We start from the raw sequence: 21,305 nt of genomic DNA, 5'->3' as shown, positions 1-21,305 counted from the left end.
TCACAATTAAACGTAGATGAGTCAAACTAAATGTTTCGCATTAAAGTATTATTGTACATATTATGTGTTTAAATTGAAAATATATGAATTTATATACTCGGTTAAATTAACCTAAAAAGCTTAGTACTTAATACTAGTACATACTCAGATGAGCGCTCATAAGCGTCACAATTTTCAATAGGTGCAGTGTGTGACCAGTTGCACATTCTCTACGGTTTGTGTTTGCTTACAATTATAAAAATTCAATTTTTTTTCCATGAAGACAAATTTATAGATCTGAGCACCACCACAGGAACGGTGGGATTTTTTGACAAGTGTGAAACACCGATTCACACTGGTTCCATCCACAATCTATTAATTGGTTGCATTTACATTTTGAATTAAATGTTGCGGGAAACTAAAATATTGCTGTCTTAACCCAGATGTTCTGTTACGTCAGTTTGAATAGCCTATTAATCTCATTAACAGTCGAAGGAAAGCCGATAATATCGATTCTATAATATATTAATTTAATACCCGGTAGTCATCTTCATAATATATAAGGAGATAAAAAACATGTTGATTACATTTCTGATTCGCAGGAACGGATTTATCCAATATTGAGGAGCTCCGTTCATTGTAGTCCTTCAGCGCCCATTCCGGATTGCTTTCATATAAAATTTACATTTTTATTTGATTTTATTTGTAAGCAAATACATAACATCATAACCGCCCTATGGTTGCACACACCTGGTCACACCCAGCCCCAAGCAAACTATATGACACTTTCAATCAATGGAAAATTTTTCCGATCTGAGTACGAACTTGAGTCTGTTTGTTCGCCACCTAGATTTTATATCAGAAAAATTAAATACCGATTAATAATAGAAAGGCAACCGATGGTATTTCGCTTGGCAAGAGCGAAATATATATATATATTCTATCTTTTTTCAGCAAACAGGCAAGTCAGGTAAGTCATTGACAATTTTAGTAAGATGGTTTTCCTGCACGTATAGAGGGCCACTGTGGCCACTCGCCATGAAATTCGAGGGCTTGCCTTTCTTAAGTATGAAGACGACTTTGATCTGAAGCCAGTAGTCAAGTATGTGCCCGTGGGAAAAGACTTCTTCGAAGATCCTTTTGAGCCAATAATTGGCTTTTTGCAGGGCAGGGCAGCAACCCTGACTCATGTTTATTGAACAGATCCTCAGTGAACACTCCTGGCCTTCGAGGCTTACTGATGTGTCTGTCTTCATTGCTGAATTTTGGGAGAAAAACTTGGTGTAACTCTTATGCGAAAATTCAGTGTATTATGCATACATAAAGAGTACACACTGTTCATAGTATATGTGAAAGAACACACAGTTTAACACTTTATTGTAATATTTACGTAAAATCAAGCCTCGGTCATAATTCATGTGCGACGTTATACGATCACACAATTATGCCTTGAGCTATCATAAGTGCAGCCGTTAAGTTTACATAACTCGACGGCGTAAGGAATATGATCCAAAGCATGTGCATACCACCTTCTGTCTCACGCTCTCGCTGTCAGCAACACTAAACATTAAGCTTATATATAATGCGGCCGCTGCGCTGTCGGCTTTTCTGGCAGCGCTGCTGCTCGGCCTTAGCCAAGTAAACTTTAAATTAAAAGATATGAAATCAGTCAATAAAGAACCAACGAAGAAGAAATTACAGCAGGTATGTATGTGTTTTACATGTGGTGTCAGTTACGTATAGCTTTTAGTCTTTCGTCCAAGTCTTCTCCGAGACTCACGCTCTGGCGTTAGACCTCGTTAACCGCAGCCACCGCCTTCATGCAGAGGGTTGCAAAGGGAGCGTTTTGGCAGGCGATAGCTTTCACCGTGCATTGATGCCACATTGCGTCCTCGCTCTTCACCAAGTGACATTTTTCGCGAGGGTCATGACCAAGCCGCCAATTAGGGTCTTGCGATCCTCCGCTAAGCGTTGACGCCTTTTTTGGCGCAGGATTAAATTGGCTCATGGCCTTTGTTCAGTCCCTTCAACTGACGACTTGTATTTCGGGTCGCCTTTAGCCAGGATAAATCCCGCTCTTTTTTTGTATTGGTACGACGGCTTTTTGGCCTGTGGTGCACCGCCTGTCTGGGTTGTCAGGGGTTCCGCTTGGGGCGCTTACTGTTTATCCCCCTGTAACACCCGATAGCTGACTTCCACATTTTTGTGGATCCCTGTGGCCTTAGAACTTTTTGCACTATGGAAGGAAAACAATCATGGTTTTCGTTGTGTGAGGAAGAACTCCCACATGGTGTCCTTATGGGAGTGCCATTATGTGGGCATGGCTAAATCTTTCATATAGCTGATATTCGACGGAAGATCAAAATTGAGGGAATCGTCGAATTTGTTGAATCGGTAATGGCCCGGTTGACAATATTTAAATCCTTGTCGCTCACATTCAAAAAAGTTAGATTTGGCGCGCACCACTCGTAACCAGTCGATAGTATGGATAACCGAACTTGAATCGGGGAAGGACCTCTTTTACCCGATTGACAACAATGAGTCCCATTCCATTCACAAACATGTTGCTAAATTCACGCACACATACCCTGGGGGAAATGGATGTTATAGAATTGTGAATATGTTTGTCATCCCAGGCATAAACAATTTATTTTCAATATATTTTAATATTATTTTCCAATATTTCAACGATATTTTAAAGCTTACTGTCTTCTTGCAGGGACCAAGAATAGGTATCAGGATCGAGATATATATACAAAACACTCATCATATACATGAATATGTCTAAAAAATGTCAATTTGAGAAAAGGTCTTTATTAGTTACGTTTTATCTTCATATCAATATTTATACTTTCATATAAAATTAACAAAATAGGGTATACAAAGGATATACTACGGCTTACACGCAATATAGCGACTCTTTTTTTGTTGAACTTTTTCGTTTAAACCTTTTTTTACAATAAATACAATAAAAGCAAGGATTAAAAACTATCCAATCTTGTTGAAAATTTATTCATCAATGGGATAAAACTATGTGGGCATTGCTGAGAGATTTAGTTTGTCAGCATTATTCAATGGAATATCAAAATTGAGCAATAGGAACGAATTTCCTTTTTCGTTTTTTTTGATTGACCTATTTCGCTACGTGTTTTTTGTTTGACTTATTTCGCTAAAACCTCTTTTTACGCAAAATACAGGTTGTTTAAAAAAAAAAGAAAGTGTTTAAAATAAGCCAGTCAAGTTGAGAATAGGTTAATTAATCGGATAAAATTATGTGGGCATGGCTAAATGTTCTATATAGCTGGTAATATTCGACGGAATAAAGAAATTGAGCAATTGGAACGATACTCGTTTGTTTATGCTACTGTTGTATGAGCAAAAGTGCCTTGTGCTTCTGCCTACAGTGACTTCGAATAACAGTAAATCCTGATGTCACAGGGCACTCCCAAAAACAACCGCTGTTCCTTGGCTATTCCGTGCTTTCACCTTTGTAACGGTTGCGGTTGGACAATACCGATTCAAAATAGGTTATCGCTAGGGTGCTCGGATATCGCATGCAATAACCTTGGGCCAATTATCGCTGCAGGGCATAGTATAGTTGGGGTGGGTGCAAGCAAGCTCGAGGTAGGGAACAGCTGAGCTGAGCTGCCGTAAGTGCTGTGCAGCGCATCGCAACGGAGCTTTCGAAGCCGAGCTTTAAGATCGGTAAGCTCTTATTTAAGCAGTGCAAAAGCACCAGAACGTTCTCTTTCGAAAATTCGAATCTGTGCAGCCGGTGGCTATCTCCGCGTCGGTAGCAAATATATAACTAAATCGACCACGTGTAAGCCCAAAAGAAAAGAAAAGTAACCCAAATAAGTGCCACAAAGACAAACCGAAAAGAAATAAAACGGAACGGGGAAAATCCCACACAGTGGGCGCGCCGCAAAAATCGGGCGAAAATTAATAACCGTGCGCCGAGAAAACTGGCAAGAAACTACCCTGGCGAAAAGTGCATATTTGCCTCGCCGCGCCAGCAAGTGTTGTTCTTGTTGCAAACCCGTGCGTCCCGCAGCTCTGCCAGGAGAACCCAACGCTCGTGTCTCCGTGGAAAAGTCCGAAAAACTGGTATCTGTTTTTTGTTCTGTTTTTGTTTTGGTTCTATTTCGCCCATAGGGCCCTGGCCCGAGCGGTAGCCACCCGGCTCTCCCAAAGTTCTGCCCCACCCACACCAAACTCCCACCCTTGACGGGAGTATTCTTCGGAGTCTATGCGCCGCTAACTCGCTGTCTGCGACGGCCCAGAAGACGCCGCCACGGATCCTGACCCAGATTTCGTAGCATAGTGTAGTTTTAATTGTAATTTTTTTTTTGTTCCTTCTGAGCACTTATATGACTATGTAACTTTCCTTAACTCTGCGTCACAGTCCTACCTCGATAGGCGGGAATGTGAAAGTTCCCAAAACGGAATTTATTTTTGCGGGTTGGAGACCGAAAAACTTAATCATAAAGTAACAGACTAGAAAAAAAAAAAACAAAAAAAAAAACCTTTTTCATACCCCCCCTATTTACCAATCCCCCTCCGACCTGGGCACACATTAACATGGTTTCCACAGCTCCACAACGAAAGGCGCCTTTCAGCGAGGGACCACTGTATTAAAGCCGTAAGTGACCCAATTTCAATTTTCTCCTTTGCGCCTGTCTTCGTCAAAATCTAAAACGCATGCGCAGCGGCCAGCCGCTGCTGATAAGAGAGCGCAACGCTTGCGTTCCACACGCTCGAAGCTTTTCGGTCTTTTCGGTGCCAATTCGGCTAAGCTTGCCTTGCTCGCATTCCCTGCATTCTTTTAATGCATGGAAACGTAGCCAAGCCATACACTAACCAACATAGAAAAAAAAAATCTCCTCAACACAGAAAAAAAAAAAAAAAAAATTTATAATGTTTATTTAAATTTCGTTTTGGATCACCATTGCTGATCGCTGGTATGACCCCCGCTGCTTTTGAACATTTTTTTGATTTTTATTTTTTTTCCTTTATACATACCTAATTTACTTATTTCGAATATCCTATATTATATTCCTATCTTTTCTATTTATACTCCACCGTTTATATATACCTATATCTATAAATTTTTTTTTCCTCCTTAGGGATTAAGCCTCCTATTTTTTTTTCATTCCACTAAAATTTTTTTTTGAGTTGCCTGCTGATTGTAGTTCAATACTTGTGTTATTTTTGGAAGTGAAACTTGGTTTGCTAGTTTTTGATTGAAGCAACATGTCTATGATGAAGTACAACGAAATATATTGAATGTTATTAGCAATGAACATGGAGTAGACTTATAATTTCCAAGGGACAGGGTGACGTAATGGGGTAGGGTAGAAGTTTAGGGATTTCCAGAACCTTCGCACCACTGGAAATCATGGAAGGGTGGGTATAGAATCGTGTGGGTCGACTTCCATCGCAAGACCTCACGCCCGCGAGAGTTTGGAACACGCCGACGAAAGCCCCTAGTACTTTTCGGGTACGCCCTATGATTGTGCCATGTAATGTCCGTTATGCTCGGAATAGGCATAGTGTTGTTTTCGGAGCTCGCTCCCGGTAGAGTCACGGGATTCTAAAAAATTTAAAGTTTATGTAGTAGGAGTCGAGACGCGGTCAAACGAACCCCCCCCAAGTTACCGAATGAGCACGGAACCAAAGAATCCCCGCGGCCGTGACCTCGACATCCCCTCCGATCCATCCCCTACTCACGGATAGAAATATATCGTGGACATGTTACACCTTCTTCACATTTACAGTAAAATTCGATCCACAGAGTCTACAGCTGCGATCCCAACGAAACCCGCGTCCCCCCCTCCCCTCTCACCTACAAGCAGTCGAGCCACGAAATCTGTTGCGATGCGAAGAAACCGCGTCCCCTCTCTCTGACCATCAAGCTGTTAACCGTTATGTACAGCCTGGTCAGCGTTGGCGTTCTATTTCCATAGAGAACCCTTCCCATACCCAAGCCAGAGCCTTCACCCGTCCCAAATAAGAAGTCATTTAAGTACATATGTACATATGTATTCATATATTCTTTATTTATTATTCATTTTTCTTGAATGTACAATGAATGAAAGAAACTCTCATATGTACTCGTTTCTCTTTTTAAGGGTATTCTATTGTATACCTAGTAAGTTATAAACCATGGTTAAAGTTAAGTTGAATTCATATGTACATATATACATACATATATAGTGTATACCGATATATATTCGACAAAAAACGTAAACCACAGGATGACCATTTACGGTTATTATTATGTATATATTATATACTTTTCTGTATATATTGACGTCGAAATTGAGTTGAAGGTATATTTACTGTATTTCGTTATAAAATCAATTTAATTTTAAAAGGTATACATACGCAAGTTTTTTTAAAAGCAATATCGAAATAGGGTACACAAATGTCCAAAACACCGGTTGACAAGCAGTAAGTGTTCAAATAACGTACCATTTTATACAAACTTACATACGTTGCATTTCTTTCCCGCTTACCTTTTTCTGATTTGACTTTATTTACTTAGCGACTGAATCCGACGAGGATAGCAGCAAAGAATCCGAAAGCGAAGAGGTAAATGGGTAAGCAGATTCGATGACATATGTATATGGGAAGAAAAATAACAAAAACCTCGTACAGCACGCTGCCAACCGAGAAGCTGCCGCCAAAGTTGCCGAGCGCGAACCAGGCGGCAAGAAGACGGGCGAGGTGTTCTCCAATCCCTGGAGCGGCACGGCAATGGTCAACAACGACACACATTTGCAGCTAAAGAAGGGACGCAAGATCTGCTTGAACTTCAGGAAAGGACGATGTCGTTTTGGAACAAGCTGCCATACGCCCATGACTCTGATTTGGCGATGACGGAAGAGACTCCTCCCAAAAATAGTTTTGAGCCAGTCTTAGCAGTCCAGGTGGTGAAATATACTGGAAATACCAACACGCGCAAAAGTCCCGGCCTGGGTAATGGCTTGGAGCCAGGCAAATGAAGGTAATGAAGTCGTACCAGAAGCAACATCCGTCTGGCCGCCGTTAAACCAGTCCTGCATCTGTGATCTGTAGCAAGCAATTGTCTCCCGCAGGACCATAGGTGTTCGTCATTACATTTACCATTCGGAGGCCGTCGTCTTCGCAGCTGTCGCCGCAGTTTGTACTCTCCGGTAGCTCCAGCGACAATCTCAACGTACACACTGAACTCCAATAGGAGCCTAGCATTGGTTTATTCGGCTGCCGCGTAGACCCATCACTGTTGCCATCCTCTAAGCCGTCATTGTCACAAATTATCTTATAGTAGAACAAGCGTAGTATATAGAGTTATGTAAATAAATCGTCCTCTAAACCAAAATGTACCTGAATCCTGAGAGAACGATATGTTGCCGATGACAAAAGCCACGCCCCTCACAGCTAACTTCCTCACTCTGCATGCAACCTCTGTCAGGAGGGAATCCCTCGTTCTTCGCATTTCCATGCCTCGGTGGTCCCCAAAGCAAGCGGCCAGGGAGTCGACCACAACGACTTTTGTTTTTAGTGCAGCCTGCACATCGTCAGTCATTTGCTGATCGAAGGCTTGAAGTATTTCAATGAGCTCCTCTGATGTAAGGACCTCTACCACCTGAATGTCCGCCATTGCTTTCTCGCTTGTTTCCTGATCCACTTTACGCTCCAGCAGCATGTCTTGTATCCTTTTGGTGGAGAAGTCTTGCTTGGTATCGACGAAAAGCACTTGCCATTTGTGTTTACATACAAAATTAAGAGCCAAGGTGTACATTAGTTGGGTCTTTCCCACGCCAGTCTGGCCACAGACTTCCCAGACTCTGCCTCGCCTGAACGGCTGCGCAATGGAGTCCAAAAACTTGTCCAATCTGAAACAGGCCTGTCAGTAAATACAACAACTCTGTTCATATTGGCCTTTGAACTACTATTGAACTATTGAACTACGCTACATTTTTATGCCCGTTCCAAAGTCCAACTCGTTAACAGTTTCCACAAATGTATCCAGCTCCTTCTTAAACTCCAGTACTGATTCCACTTTGATGCCCAGCAGCTTGTGCAGTTTCTGGTCCTCAGCATCGTGGAAGTCGCGCAAAGTCTCGATATTGTTTTTTGTTAGTAAATTCAACTCATATTCGGATAATAATTTTTTGGCCGTCGGAGTTTGCAAAATCTTCTTCTTCAGATCCATTTCGTGTTGTTTTTAGTGTGACCGGATTTTTCGACCAAATACACGGCAAAACCTTACGGACCATCCCGAAATGGATGGATAGTGGATGGTCGTCAGTGTGAATAGCAAATAAGGACCTCTTTCACCCGGTTGACAACAATGAGACTCATTTCATACTTTAAAATTATGTACTTAAATTACTGTACTTGGATATCGACTTAGGGTGAATATTCCCAATTATTGGGGACAATTGTTGGTCACTTTAACTACTATTCAAATTGGTACTGATAAGTTAGTTTAAATATGGATTTGATGTTCACCTTATATAATACATCCATATAAACACAGTTACCGCCAAACTACGAACCGGTTAAAACGGAACGACGCGATTTTTGCTTTCGGCCAATGAAAATCGTCAAAAAATAAATGCAAAACATGTTGGAAAGGATATTATAGAATTATATGTAGATTTGTTATCCCAGGCAAAAATATGTAGTCTCTGTTTTAAGGCTATTACATTGTGCTCTTACAGAGACCATTGCTCAATCCATACAATTGCGGGCAACATTAACTTGTAAACCGTTTTTTAGTCAAAATACAATACTTACAAGCAATTTAAAGTTGTTAAAAATGTAGAAAATGTATTCATCTATGGGATAAAGCTAAGTGGGCAAAGCTGAAAACTCTATATAGCTTGTAATATTCGATTTGGCACTACCCGGTTCACAACAAATGAGTCCCATTCCATACACAAATGTTGCTAATTCCATGCACACATACCCTGGGGGAAATGGATGTTATAGAGTTGAGAAAATGTTTGTCTTCCAAGGCTCAGTAGGTATCAGTATCGACATAAATATATACAAGATACTAATAATGTACTTGAATATGTCTAAAGAATATCAATTTGAGAAAAGGTCTTAATAAATTACGTTTGATCTTCATAAAAAATTAACGAAATAGGGTGTACAAAGGTCTATACACGCATCATGTCTTCAAATACCAGCAACATTGCGACTGTTTTTTTTGTTGAACTATTTTGTTTAAACCTTGTTTTAGTCAAAATACAATAAAAGCAAGGACTAAAAACTAACCAATTGTGTAGAAAATGTATTCATCAATGCGCTAAAATGATGTGGGCACGGCTAAATGTTCTATATAGCTGGTAATATTCGACGGAATATCAAAAACGAGGAATATGTAAAATAGAACTTGAATTCGTCAGTATATTTACGGTATATTTTGAAAATGAGGCGGTATGTTTCGGTATATTTCTGAGGGTCTGACGGTATATTTTATCGGAATATCCGCGGTCACGCTGCTCACAAATTTTCCGGCCGCGGACAAGGAAACACAGAAATAACGGTCGCATATTTCCTGAAAATCAACTCGCGGAAAACACATTCGGAAAATTCCGTTGATGGACGTTTGAAAATTGTATAAATTATAAAACGATTGGTTAATAAAATATAGGGGGATCGCTATGTAGTGGATATCTGTTTTGTACAATATAAAAACAATCCTGTATTTAGTACAAAATAAAGTGGATCTTGTGGTGCGGTCGGCTGCGTCGATTTGTGCTTTGATGAAATCATAACCACATACATGTTCGAATGGGTGCATGTATGTAAATCCTCAACGAAAGATACATGTGTGTGTGTGTGTAGTGGCTCGTGGAAACATATGTGCATATACTAAGTGATTGGTGTGGTGTGCTTGTGTGTGTGTGTGCGATCGACACAAGAAGTGTATGTGCGTGTGTTTAAGTGTTTTAAAAACAAATGAATGTACAAAAATACATAAATTCATATGCACATGGTGTTGTATGTTTGCGATTTGGATTACAAACGCATTTTTTGCGCTTTTGCGTGTGTTTTAAAAGTCTTTAAAAGTTAGTTTTTACTCAATAATGCGTATCTAACGCGAAGCATGCGGTACAAAAACAATTGTTCAGCCGAGACAAAAAACAGTTCGCAAGTACTATTTAATACGATCGGATTCGGATTCTAAGATTCATAAGTAAGTGAATATGCATATTTAAGTTTTGTAAATCAGTAGTGAAGTGCTAAAATAAAGTATATATGTACATAGTATTTATACCTAATATTTCTATCTGAACATATGTACGTATATGTGTGCATGTATGTATCTTCCTCTCGAACACCCACACACTGACAGGTACAGCATACGTGCTCGGAAGTATGTAGATATGTGCATGTTCATGTTATGTACAGCTGCGGCAGAAAAAATAGCACCATGGTTTCTGTAATGATGGTTTTTGTTTAAACAATGTTTTTTATGAACGTACGTTTATAAGACATCATAAATTTTCATCACTTTTTTACTGCAAATACATTCTGCTATTCAGCTGGTCCCTATTAAAATTAATTAAATAATTTAATTATTAATTAGTGATAAACTACTTTTAATATGGTGTATATTTAATATATAATTGTATACATTTATATTATATTGTTTTTATAATGGAATATAACAATATTATAGGTGTATAATTTAATATGGTGTATATATATCCATATAAACTTATTTTCCCGTGTGGTTGGAAACCTGTACGATATATGTATGTACATACACATTAACGAAAACCGTTCAGCAGGTTCAGCAACTTGTCATTCTGTATATTTCAATATCATTCGATCCCGATAGAAAAGATATACAGAAGTCGTCTTCAATAAAACTGTCACCCTTTTCAACAAAAAAAAAAATAATAATAATTTGGCTTTCGTCGGACCACAGGATTAATGTGTATACTTTTTTCTTTAGGTAAAATCAACTGTTATTTAGCAATTCGCTATGCCCTTGACGTGCAGTCAAAAGTTTAATCTTCTTGCTCTCACGAACCGAAACAGTAGTTTTACCAGAAACGGGGATACCGACAATTTTCACCACCTTAGCATAGGTTTTGTCTTCAGAAAATAAAGTTTTGATCTGTTTTCTTCGCTACAGTACTTTGCAAGAGCCATAATTACTTATATTTTGTAATTTTCTTGTAAAAATCGACTTTTAATCTAATCAAGAACTTAAAATATCAAAAGTTCAGAAAAGTACAAGTTGTGTTGAAGTGTTATTCTTTTTCCTTTTTCCATAAGATCCGTTAGCATTGTGAGAGAAAGAGAACACTTCTCTGAGGGAGGAAACATGTAAACCTATTTTCTATTACAACAAAGTGCAAAAAATGTTGGATACTGAAACAATAAAGAATACAAAAAAACAGTGCTATTTTTTTCGCCGCCGCTGTACATATGCATGTGGAACGCTCACCTCTGTTAGGGTTTGTTTATTTATTTGCTGAAAATACGATTTTCTGTATTCTGTATCAGCATATTTTTGTTTAGGTTCAGTTTGGTTCGCTTCGGTTTGGTCCGTTCCGTTGTGCGTTTCTTCTCTACCTGTTGATATCCCAGGTATCCACAATCTTGTCTCTAAATAGAAACTCGTTGTGTCATTAGTCTTACCGCCGATCCGATGCATGCGTCGTGCGCTGTTGTTGTTACTGCCCCTGTCTTCGACGGTCGACGCCGGTTAGGGTTTTACCTTGAACTAATACGTAGTTAGTATTCCCTGCTGCGAGTACCTATGCACAATCGTTGGGAATCGCTACGTAGTGATCTGTGATCTGGCAGGCCAGGGCAGGTAGCAGTTGAACAATCCAACAACCAAACAACAGATACGATAGCACCAAACATTGTCAATGCCTTTTTTTCTTTCCCTGTTTGCTCAGCTCTGTATTTTATCCGAAAGAGGACTGAAAGAGAATTGTCGAGGTCGGGTCGCTGTTACAATTCTCTTAAACAACATTCAAAATAAATTTTCTGAGAAATGGTTGGTTTGCTGCTTGGTGCTGGGGACCCCACGTGAACCATGTACAGACGTAACAATTTTGGATTTATATGTGAAATAATTTATGTTCAATCGCAAAAAATTTGAATTCCTTCATGTAATAAATAATAAAACACCATGAAAATAGAGTAATATTTAATATCCATTCAAAGAGAAGAAGGCCAGGCCTGAAGAAGTATTTTTTGGCCCAATAAAATATGAATATCTTTTTACAATCGATAATCATCATTTGCCAAAGCAATAATATATCAGAGACTTTAAGAGCCAGAAGAGCCACAGAATTTGTCTGTAAATTTTGTTGTGGTTAATATTTATTGACGCTACATACTATTTTTAAACACATTTAGATACATATGTACGAACTATCTTCAAATTGAAACTGTATATCCATAACTGATTGTTTATGCTTTTATTTACCCATGCGGAGGATAGTATAAAAGTCTTTCGGACCACAATATTACATATACTATACATACATACATATGTATAAGTAGATGCCATTGGATGGCTATGTATATCAATTAGCTGACAAAAGATCTGTTGATCGATCGGCAAGGGCCACGCAGCTAGCCTTCTATTCTTGTTAAATATATGTAGGTAGAGTAATCTTCTCAGTGCTTTATTTTTTCACTTTAATTTCTAGGGTGGTGGTAGAGGTGGTGGTGGCCTACGAGATAAGATTAAATGGGTAATATCATTAAACGCCAGGTCTCGACAGCAGAACACGCTGTATCTTTTTCCGTCTCTAGCAATACTTAATATTTGGAGTTTACTTATTACTCTCAAGCTCGGAGCTTATAGTTTTTCAGGCGCTCAAAATGAATATAGACTAGGATATGTATATATATATATACATATACCGCTTTTAACCTTTCGAGCCATATGGCGGTCTGCCTGCCACTGCGACCTGGCAGAGTCGTATGCTGTATTTTAGAAAAAGTTTATCTATCCAACAGTCGAGCGTTATTATAGTTTTAAGTACATATACATTCATACATTCATACATTCATACATATGTACATACATGCTTGTATATACATATTTATATATGGTTGTACTATTAATTGTACTGTTTTTTCAACGTATTGTAAACACTTAATTGAAGTTTGACTTTACGTTAATTTGTTCCTTTACTATTAAGTAATTAAACTAAACTATGATTTCAAATTCAACTCTTTTAGGTCTCTTTGGTTTATTGAACACATTTAGGATATCACATTCCATCAAAAGCATGGATAAATCATACTTCAAGAGCAACCATATGAGGTACATTAAAGTGACGACGATACTCATTCGCGTATGCGCCGCGGGTGTAACTGGCATTATTTAGGATATCTCCACTCAAACGCCGGAAAGCTTGAAAGCTGGAAAGGAGTAAAACATGCCGCATACACACACCCGGCATGGGTCATCTGGCGATGATTTATGCAGTACCGACGAAGTGAAGATATTTAAGGACGAAGGCGACCGCGAAGATGAGAAAATATCATCTGAAAATCTGTTAGTCGAAGAGAAGTCCAGCTTAATAGATTTAACCGAAAGTGAGGTAAGTCGCAGCTTCTATACATACTATTCGTCAGTCTACATATATTAAAATTCATTCATTCACAACATAATTATTTTTCCTATTTATTTATTTTTCTACTTAGGAAAAGGGCAACAAAACAGTCAGGCCGGACCACAGCCCTGTTTTTAGTAAGTATATATTGTAGAATTCCATATACATTATTTGAATTATTTGAACATATATCTTTAAGTATAGCTAGTATAGCCGCCGCTGCTTGCGCATAATATTTGCAAACAAAAATGGATAAAACAAAGTGGAAAGATAGTACATACCGGTTTTTCAATATTGATAAAAATTCTTTCCTATTGGCCAATTTAGGTAGCTTCTTGCTAATCATGTTTTCCTGTTTGAGCTCCCTTTGACCATGATCTTTTGCGCTCAGTATTGTCGTATGTATGTTTGATTCCGTTAGGCTAAAGATTGCAGATGGAAATTCGATTCACTGTCTTTACATTTAACTTCTTTGCCTGATTCTCAGAAACTTTTTAAGTTATGTAGGAGTTTGCTATGGCATTGTATGGTAATTCATCTCACTAGATCAAGTTTTTTTTACATTTTTTTAAAGTCAAATCCCATTTTGAAGATCCGTGTTTGATCATATTATATAATAATATTATAGCCAGCATGAAGAAACGAATTGTCCCTAAACCACTCACATTGTCTCTCTCTCTCTCTCTCTCTCTCACTATTGTTCTCTCTTTATACCGCTAGTTCTATAGGCAAGGTCTGCGGCTCTGCCTTAAACTCGGTACTGAGTCAGTATATATGATTTATGTATATGTACTTTATATGTCGTTTGGAATTGCAGTTCGCAAAGAAGGGAAGCAAGGTTCGAATTGTTTGGGACATTTTTATATATACGATTTTACCGGTTTCCATTTTTCTTTACATCCTTGTCCTGTCCCTTTTATCTATTTTGACACCAATACCATCCGTTTTATCTTGAGAATGAGTAAGCGCAGGGCTCGGGTTAGCATAACCACTGAAATTTCATTTGTTCATTTGTGTTCTATAATAATGATCCGATTTGATCCTGATTCGGCAACCTGCTAGATATGGTCATTCTCTGATTTTGCTTTTTCGGTTTTCTCGTATCTTCAAAATCGAGGATGCCAAAGATTTTCGTCCTTTGTGGGGGCGAGGCGAAATTTGAAAATACACACACTTGTAGCAGTGTGATTCACAACAGTCTGAATACAAAATTTTGTTGTTCTAGCTCTAAAAGTCTCTGTGACCTAGGTCACAGGGGTTGAAATCAGCAATATAGCAGGAGAAAACGTCTAGCTCCTAAGGTATTGAATAGAACATAAATCTTTTTAAAAATACAAATATTTTTTAAAATATTATTTTTTAAATGAATACACCGTCAAGTAATAGAAAAAACATATATTCAGATTAATCATTGTTACTGTGCAGACAAGCATCCCCATTGATGTTGCAAAATTATACTTTTTATATTTGTTAATTTTTCACCACCATATATTTTTTTTGGTATTCTTGGTCCTTAAATTTACTTTAAAATTAAATTTACTATGAGTCTTTAACGGCAAAACATTTTTGTAGTCTATGTTTTCTTTTTACCATACGGAAAATAAAACTCGCCCTAAAACTGACATGCGAGCTAAAAAATGGCACCAATTGAAGGTTAGCAGGCGAAATTCTGAGATATACATTTTATAGTGAGATCTAACAGGAGTGCGGATACCAAATTTGGTTACTCTAGCGTTAATAGTCTCTGAGATTTGTGGATACCCCCAGATTTTCGTCCTTTGCGGGGGCGGAAGGGGGTGTGGCGAAATTTTGAAACAATCTCGTCAAGGTCCGATATCTCAGGATTGTGGATACCCAATTTGTTTGCTCTAGCTTTTATAGTCTCTGAGATCTAGGCGCTATGCTACGGCTATGCTACGTGTGTGTTAGAGAGAGACAGGGCGAGAAAAAATGAAATTGTTTTCTTGATTCTGGCTATAATAATGATACGATCCAATTCAGATTCTGCAGTCTAAAAGATATGGTCATTCTCTATCACACTCTATCAAAATTAACTAGTGAACAAAATAGAACAAATGACCAAAAAATAACAGTTTGGAAGGAAAATGTTCAGTTGCTCACTTAAGTGAACCACTCCTTTTTGTTCACTCACTCATGAGAAACACAACACTAATACATTCATATATACAGATAATACGGAAAAAACTTTTTCTTTCAAAAATATGGCTTTCACTTCGAAATCTGTGTAGCTGAAAGAGCACGTGCAATAATCCTCACAGGTGCAGCTTGTGCACCATATGTTATGTTCGATAGCCGATAACTGTTCGAGTTTCTGAATGATAAATAAAAAAAAAATCGGAAATTTCTTGTAAGAATTTCTTTCTTTCACAAATTAGGTTTTCTCCTGCTAGATTGGCCATTTTACCCACTGTGAGACGGACGGACGGGAAGACAGACATGGCTATATCGACTCGGCTATTGATGCCGATCAGAATATATATACATTATGGGGTTCGAAACGCTTCCATTTGGGTAGTACACGCATCCACTTTCGGTAGGTATGGGATGCAACCAATAAGTTTGCCGCTCTAATAATGCGGGAGCTTCGGACAGCAGAGGGGGCAAGGAGAGCGTCGGCGGAGTAAGAAGTAATGGTTGTGCGAAGCAATGCTTTGCGGCGCGGCCGAGTGCCGGGCATAAAAATTCACGTTTCAGCCAGGAACCTAAATTTGCGCTTCAAAGTCTGGTTTTTCGATCGATCGAGCTTATGGCTGCATCATAATTGATATAGTGATTAGATCTGCCTGCGTTTACCCTGTTTAGATAAACCAAGGTTTTCATTTGAAAAAGATAAACTGACATGGCTCATTTTGTGATGAGCATCAAGAATATTTATGTATACATATACAAACATACATATGTATGTATGGATTTTAAGATGCTTCGTTTTATGCGTTTTTAATATAATATAATATAATACATAATAACATACTCTTTGCAGGGTGGTTTTTTATTTCACCCGACTGCGTTGATTGCTTGACTCAGGAACACTTGAACACTTTATTTGTTGCTGTACTTTATTAATTATAACTGTCTACAGCTAAAAATATGATGTATGTACACTACTGGCCAAAATAATAAGTACACGCTTATGAGCTTTCTTTCACGTCCTATAAAACTTTTCTAATAAACATAATTCAAAAATCAAATTTACTGTTAGTTTTCTAACCTACAATAGACTATAAAAATGTTTATCATAAGCATTTTTCATTTCAAATATATATTTTATGATCGATTAAACCTTAAAATCATAAATAAGGGCTGGCCAAAATAATAAGTACAGCAATTCTCCAAAGCGAAAAACTAAAAGCGTATCAAAATTTGTACACTTTTTTCTTATAATTTATAATCTTTTAATAGTATCCTATTTAGCCACACTTATTTTGGATGATTTCGGCCATTCTTCTTGGCATACTAGCAATAAGTTTGCGGCAAGTCTCCACTGGAATCTCATACCACGTTTTTTGCACAAATTCTCCACAATTCTTTTTCTTTTCGAAAAGCATTTTTACCAATTCGACGTTTTAAGTCACCCCAAACGTTTTCAAATGGGTTTAAGTCAGGAGACTGACTTAGCCAAGCCATAACGTTTACATTTTTTTCCGTAAACCAAACCTTCACCACCTTTGAGGTGTGCTTTGGGTCATTTTCTGGTAGAAAGACCCATCTCAAGGGCATGTTTTCCACTGCATTAGGTTGTATAATGTCTGTCAATATGTTTTTATACCCGAATTGGATCACATGATCAGTTATGCGATGTACCGGCTCAACGCCATGCCAAGAAAAATATCCTCAGATACCTATACATCAGCCTCCGTTCTTAACCGTTTTCTTTGTGCACCGGAAGTCGAATTCTTTGCCTTTGGGTCCTTGTATACATCTTCTGGAGTCATTATCAAAAAGATTTATTTTTGTTTCGTCTCTCAATAATATATTATTCCACTTTTAAGACCCATTTGACCCAGACCATGCCAAATGATTTTCAACGAGTTTTTGCCTCATCTTCAAAATTTTTACTCGGAGTAAGGGAACTTTTCGGACTATACGTCCTGTTAGGTCTATATATTGAAGTCTCCGACGAACCATCAGACATGATTTTTCTTTCCCAATTTGAGCGTATTTGACCTTGGAAGACATCAACTGATCCTTTTTTGTAAGACTGATGATGCGGGTATCCGTTGTTTGTAAAGATTTCTTCTTCCATCCTCGATTTTCAATAAGCACTTTAGATTTTAAAGTATTCTGAACCAAGAGAACCGGAGAATTTTCCTTTCTTTTTGAAGACTTATGGAAAACTTCCTTTCTTCAGGAGTACGGCCTATCTAAAGAATTTTTGTTAACTCTCATGTACTTAAATATGAAGGAACTCAATAAAAACCAACAATCCTTTGACCAAATCCTTATCCAATCCTTTCAAATATATAAATAACACCAGTGTACTTATTATTTTGGCCAGACCAAAAATGCCCATTCTGCAAAAATGTATGAATATAATTTTATTAAGATGGTTCCCCACTTTAATTTTTGATTTAAATATTTGGCTAGACTTTAAACTTTCCAAATATAAACAATTGGCATCCATACACTTACAAACATTCGAGCTATTCCATAACAAACTAGCACGACACCGATGTACTTATTTTTTTGGCCAGTAGTGTACATATGTATTAGCGCAAAAATAATGCATCTACCAATTTAAATTCCACAATTAGTCCATGGATTAGTCGAGATAAAGAAACACTTTCTCACTTTTAAGTTGAGTCCATCCTTCAACCAATGTATTATGTATACCTATACATATGTGTATATCGTACTAGTATAAATGGGCATACATATATAAATATATATGTATGTACCTGCTTATGCCAACGGTATAGAGAAGCATATAAAAATGTATGTGCTTGTGTGTGGTTTCCAAGTATTGTTTTTACACAGTCTGCTATGCATGGGCATGTGTGTGTTTTTATGTATATGTATGTGTGGAGTCGCAAAACTGTGGGGCAGCGGCAGTGAGCTTCGAAGATGAAGCTGAAGAGAGCATTAAGACGCGGCAAGAGAGACAGAGAGAGAGTGAGATGGAAGGTTGGAATAGGAAGAGGGTATGGTAAGGGGGTGCGTCGGATAAATAACCGGCTGGCTGCGCTGACTGTAATGCTGGCATCCGCCGTGCCGTGCCGTTCCATGGTGCTAACAAGGTGATCGTTCGCCGACACGCTACTTCACTTCTTGTTTTCTGTGTTGATATATTTTGCTTTATTTTGGTCTTCTGTTTGTACATAATTGTATGTACAACAGACACACACACAAACACATAAACGTACAGGCATGTTCACGTGCGGATGTATGGTGGGAACATATGTATGTATGTATGTATAAAGAATAAGCTAATTTAAAATAGTTGCAAATTCTAAATAATTTCCACATTGTGCCCGGAACTCGATACTATTATATATCTATACATATATGGATACATAAATATATGTACATATATGTATATGTACATAAATACATACATATTAATGTAAGTAGAATATCCATGATTTGATAACATTCGTACAATATGTACGAGTGCAAATCGGAATACTATGTACATACATAGGTACATGCATATGTACAAATGAACATACATATGTATGCTGATGTGCGAGGGCAAGCTTCATTCGTTGTCATTACCTCGCCATCCACACTTTTTAAATCCATAAGAAAACAGTTAACGAGCTTTTCTTCGGCATGGCAAGCATGTTGATTCTACAGAACACAGAACAATGTTTAACGACAAGGAGCGTTACAATCTGACTGTATCAGGGGCGTCGTCAAGTCAAGTTTTGAGAGGATCCCATGAATATATGTTGGTACATTATTAAAATTGTGTATACGTACATACGAGCATGTAAACCAAGTTTATGGAGTATTATGTTATATAGTACATAAATATTTACAATATATTGAAATGCTTTTTACTGTGCTATGTACTATAGTACATATATATATATATGTATAGTATATTTACCATATTCATGCATACATTTATATACATACATATGTACATAAATACGTAACATATGTTCCTGAACTCAGACTCAAAGTATCCTTGGAAATTAATGAGTTTTCGTGGAATCGGCAGCTTCGTTCAGCGCTGCTTAGCAGCGTAAGAATTGTTAGTGGCTGGCCTCTTTTCTGTTGATCAAAATTTTCGCTTTTTCTGACGTTGTCTTGTCTACCTTCTTGACTGCTTTGCTGTGTGCTGTGGTTTCCTCATTTAGCTTTTTCTGCTCTTCTCCTTAGCCTTTTGATTTAGGGTATTTTGCGTTTTGTGTTCGGGTCACATTCTATTTATTGGTTACGTTACATAAGTATTTATGTATGTGTGCACATACTTATATATGTCTGTGTATATGTATGTTTGTAGTCGGCTTCCTTTTATGGTTCTATTTGATTCTTTGTAATGCGCTACAAAATGTTAATTGAAACGAGATCAGTACATCTGTATACTATATCTGTATACTGTATATATAGTAATATATATATATACTATATATAATATGAGCGTACTATTATTAAAATTATAATAAAAAAAATAATAATAAGTATATTTATATTATTATAATTATAATACAAATAATAATAATAATATTTATATTATTATAATTATAATAATAATACTATTTCTATTACTTTTTTTTTCAGATAAACTAGAACCTCACACACCAAGCTTCAATATGGGATACTTGGTATCGCCTTATCCATATGGAAACGGTGCTCCCAGCGGATTACCAGTGACGATGGTAAGAATAGGCAACTTTTAAGTAATTGAATCCCAACATTAAACTGGTTACTATGGTACTCCAAAATTTAAACTTTTGTTGAGCTATTTTTGTTTATACGTATAAGTAAGGAAATATCGGATGCATTTGTATTTAAGAAAACGTCAAATGCTATTTAAAGTCTTATCCTTATTAGAAGACCTCTAAAACATATTTACATATTTTTATACCCGATACTCAAAATAAGTATAGGGTTATATTATATTTGTGGAGAAAGTGGATATGTGTAACGTCCAGAAGGAAACGTTTGCGACCCCATAAAGTATACATACATATATACTCTTGTTCAGCATCAATAGCCGAGTCGATTGAGCCATGTCTTTGAGCCCTATGAGCTCGGAACTAGTGCTCAGAACTAGAGTAACGACATTTTGTATCCAGACTTCTGTGATATATTACTGTTACAAGTATATTTCAAAACTTCGCCCCGCCTCCTTACACCCTCACAAAAGACGAAAATCTGTGGCATCCACAATTTAAAAGATACGAGAAAAAAAAAACGAAGAATCGTAGAGAATGACAATATCTTCTAGACTGCAGAATCTGAACCAGATCGTATAATTATTATAGCCAGAATGATGAAAGCAATTTAATTTTCTCTCGCTCTGTGTTATCGGACCTGCACAAGTTTATTTCAAAATTTCGCCCCACCCCCTTCCGCCCCCACAAAGGACGAAAATCTTTGGCATCCACAATATTGAAGATACGAGAAAACTTAAAACGCGAAATCATTGAAAATTACCAGATCTACCAGATTACCAGATCCAGAATCTGGATCATATCGGATCACTTTTATAGCCAAAAGGGACAAATCAATTTGCAGTGGCTACGCAGCGCCCGACAC

General features: G+C 37.6%; 2 protein-coding genes and 1 long non-coding RNA gene across 7 annotated transcripts in view; 1 reads left to right on the top strand and 2 right to left on the bottom strand.

Moving 5' to 3' along the window:
- Positions 1-5,206: 5,206 nt before the first annotated feature.
- LOC117189236 lies at positions 5,207-5,960 on the bottom strand. The gene is made up of 2 exons (XR_004473309.1): positions 5,638-5,960; positions 5,207-5,572 (listed from the first exon to the last, which is right to left on the bottom strand). It is a non-coding gene; the product is annotated as an uncharacterized LOC117189236 (long non-coding RNA).
- Positions 5,961-7,010: 1,050 nt separating this feature from the next.
- Positions 7,011-8,201, bottom strand: LOC108164506 (DNA repair protein RAD51 homolog 4-like). 3 transcript variants are annotated; one of them, XM_017300290.2, is made up of 3 exons: positions 7,941-8,201; positions 7,350-7,859; positions 7,011-7,285 (listed from the first exon to the last, which is right to left on the bottom strand). In XM_017300290.2, the coding sequence occupies exons 1-3, from the start codon at positions 8,177-8,179 to the stop codon at positions 7,030-7,032; spliced, it is 1,005 nt and encodes a 334-aa protein (XP_017155779.1). In that variant the 5' UTR covers positions 8,180-8,201; the 3' UTR covers positions 7,011-7,029. The 3 variants fall into 3 exon arrangements, with proteins under 3 accessions (XP_017155779.1, XP_017155777.1, XP_017155778.1); XM_017300288.2 differs by having other exon boundaries at positions 7,190-7,281; positions 7,348-7,859; XM_017300289.2 differs by lacking the exon at positions 7,011-7,285 and having other exon boundaries at positions 7,591-7,679; positions 7,742-7,859.
- A 1,270-nt stretch (positions 8,202-9,471) lies between these two features.
- LOC108164406 (protein pangolin, isoforms A/H/I/S) overlaps positions 9,472-21,305 on the top strand; it is a 58,907-nt gene continuing 47,073 nt past the window's right edge. For 2 of the 3 annotated variants that reach the window (XM_017300068.2, XM_033394382.1), the window contains exons 1-3: positions 13,401-13,565; positions 13,669-13,714; positions 20,325-20,422. In XM_017300068.2, the coding sequence (XP_017155557.1) occupies positions 13,401-13,565; positions 13,669-13,714; positions 20,325-20,422 (309 nt within the window). Of the gene's footprint in view, positions 10,178-13,200; positions 13,566-13,668; positions 13,715-20,324; positions 20,423-21,305 lie in introns of those variants that run through there. The other variant, XM_017300067.2, reaches the window with a different exon arrangement.

This window comes from Drosophila miranda, chromosome 5 (assembly GCF_003369915.1).
Source record: "Drosophila miranda strain MSH22 chromosome 5, D.miranda_PacBio2.1, whole genome shotgun sequence".
NCBI classification, from domain to species: Eukaryota; Metazoa; Arthropoda; class Insecta; order Diptera; family Drosophilidae; genus Drosophila; species Drosophila miranda.
The sequence above is the reverse complement of the archived record's forward strand: the minus strand, read 5'-3'. Positions and strand labels throughout refer to the sequence as shown.

Excerpts from the sequence above, each read along its gene's own strand:
- LOC108164506 (XM_017300290.2), bottom strand. The coding sequence starts at position 8,179 with ATGGATCTGAAGAAGAAGATTTTGCAAACTCCGACGGCCAAAAAATTA. Across the intron at positions 7,860-7,940 it reads TTTGGAACGGGCATAAAAAT|ATTGGACAAGTTTTTGGACT; the intron begins GTAGCGTAGTTC and ends GGCCTGTTTCAG. Across the intron at positions 7,286-7,349 it reads ATATCGTTCTCTCAGGATTC|TAAGATAATTTGTGACAATG; the intron begins AGGTACATTTTG and ends CTTGTTCTACTA.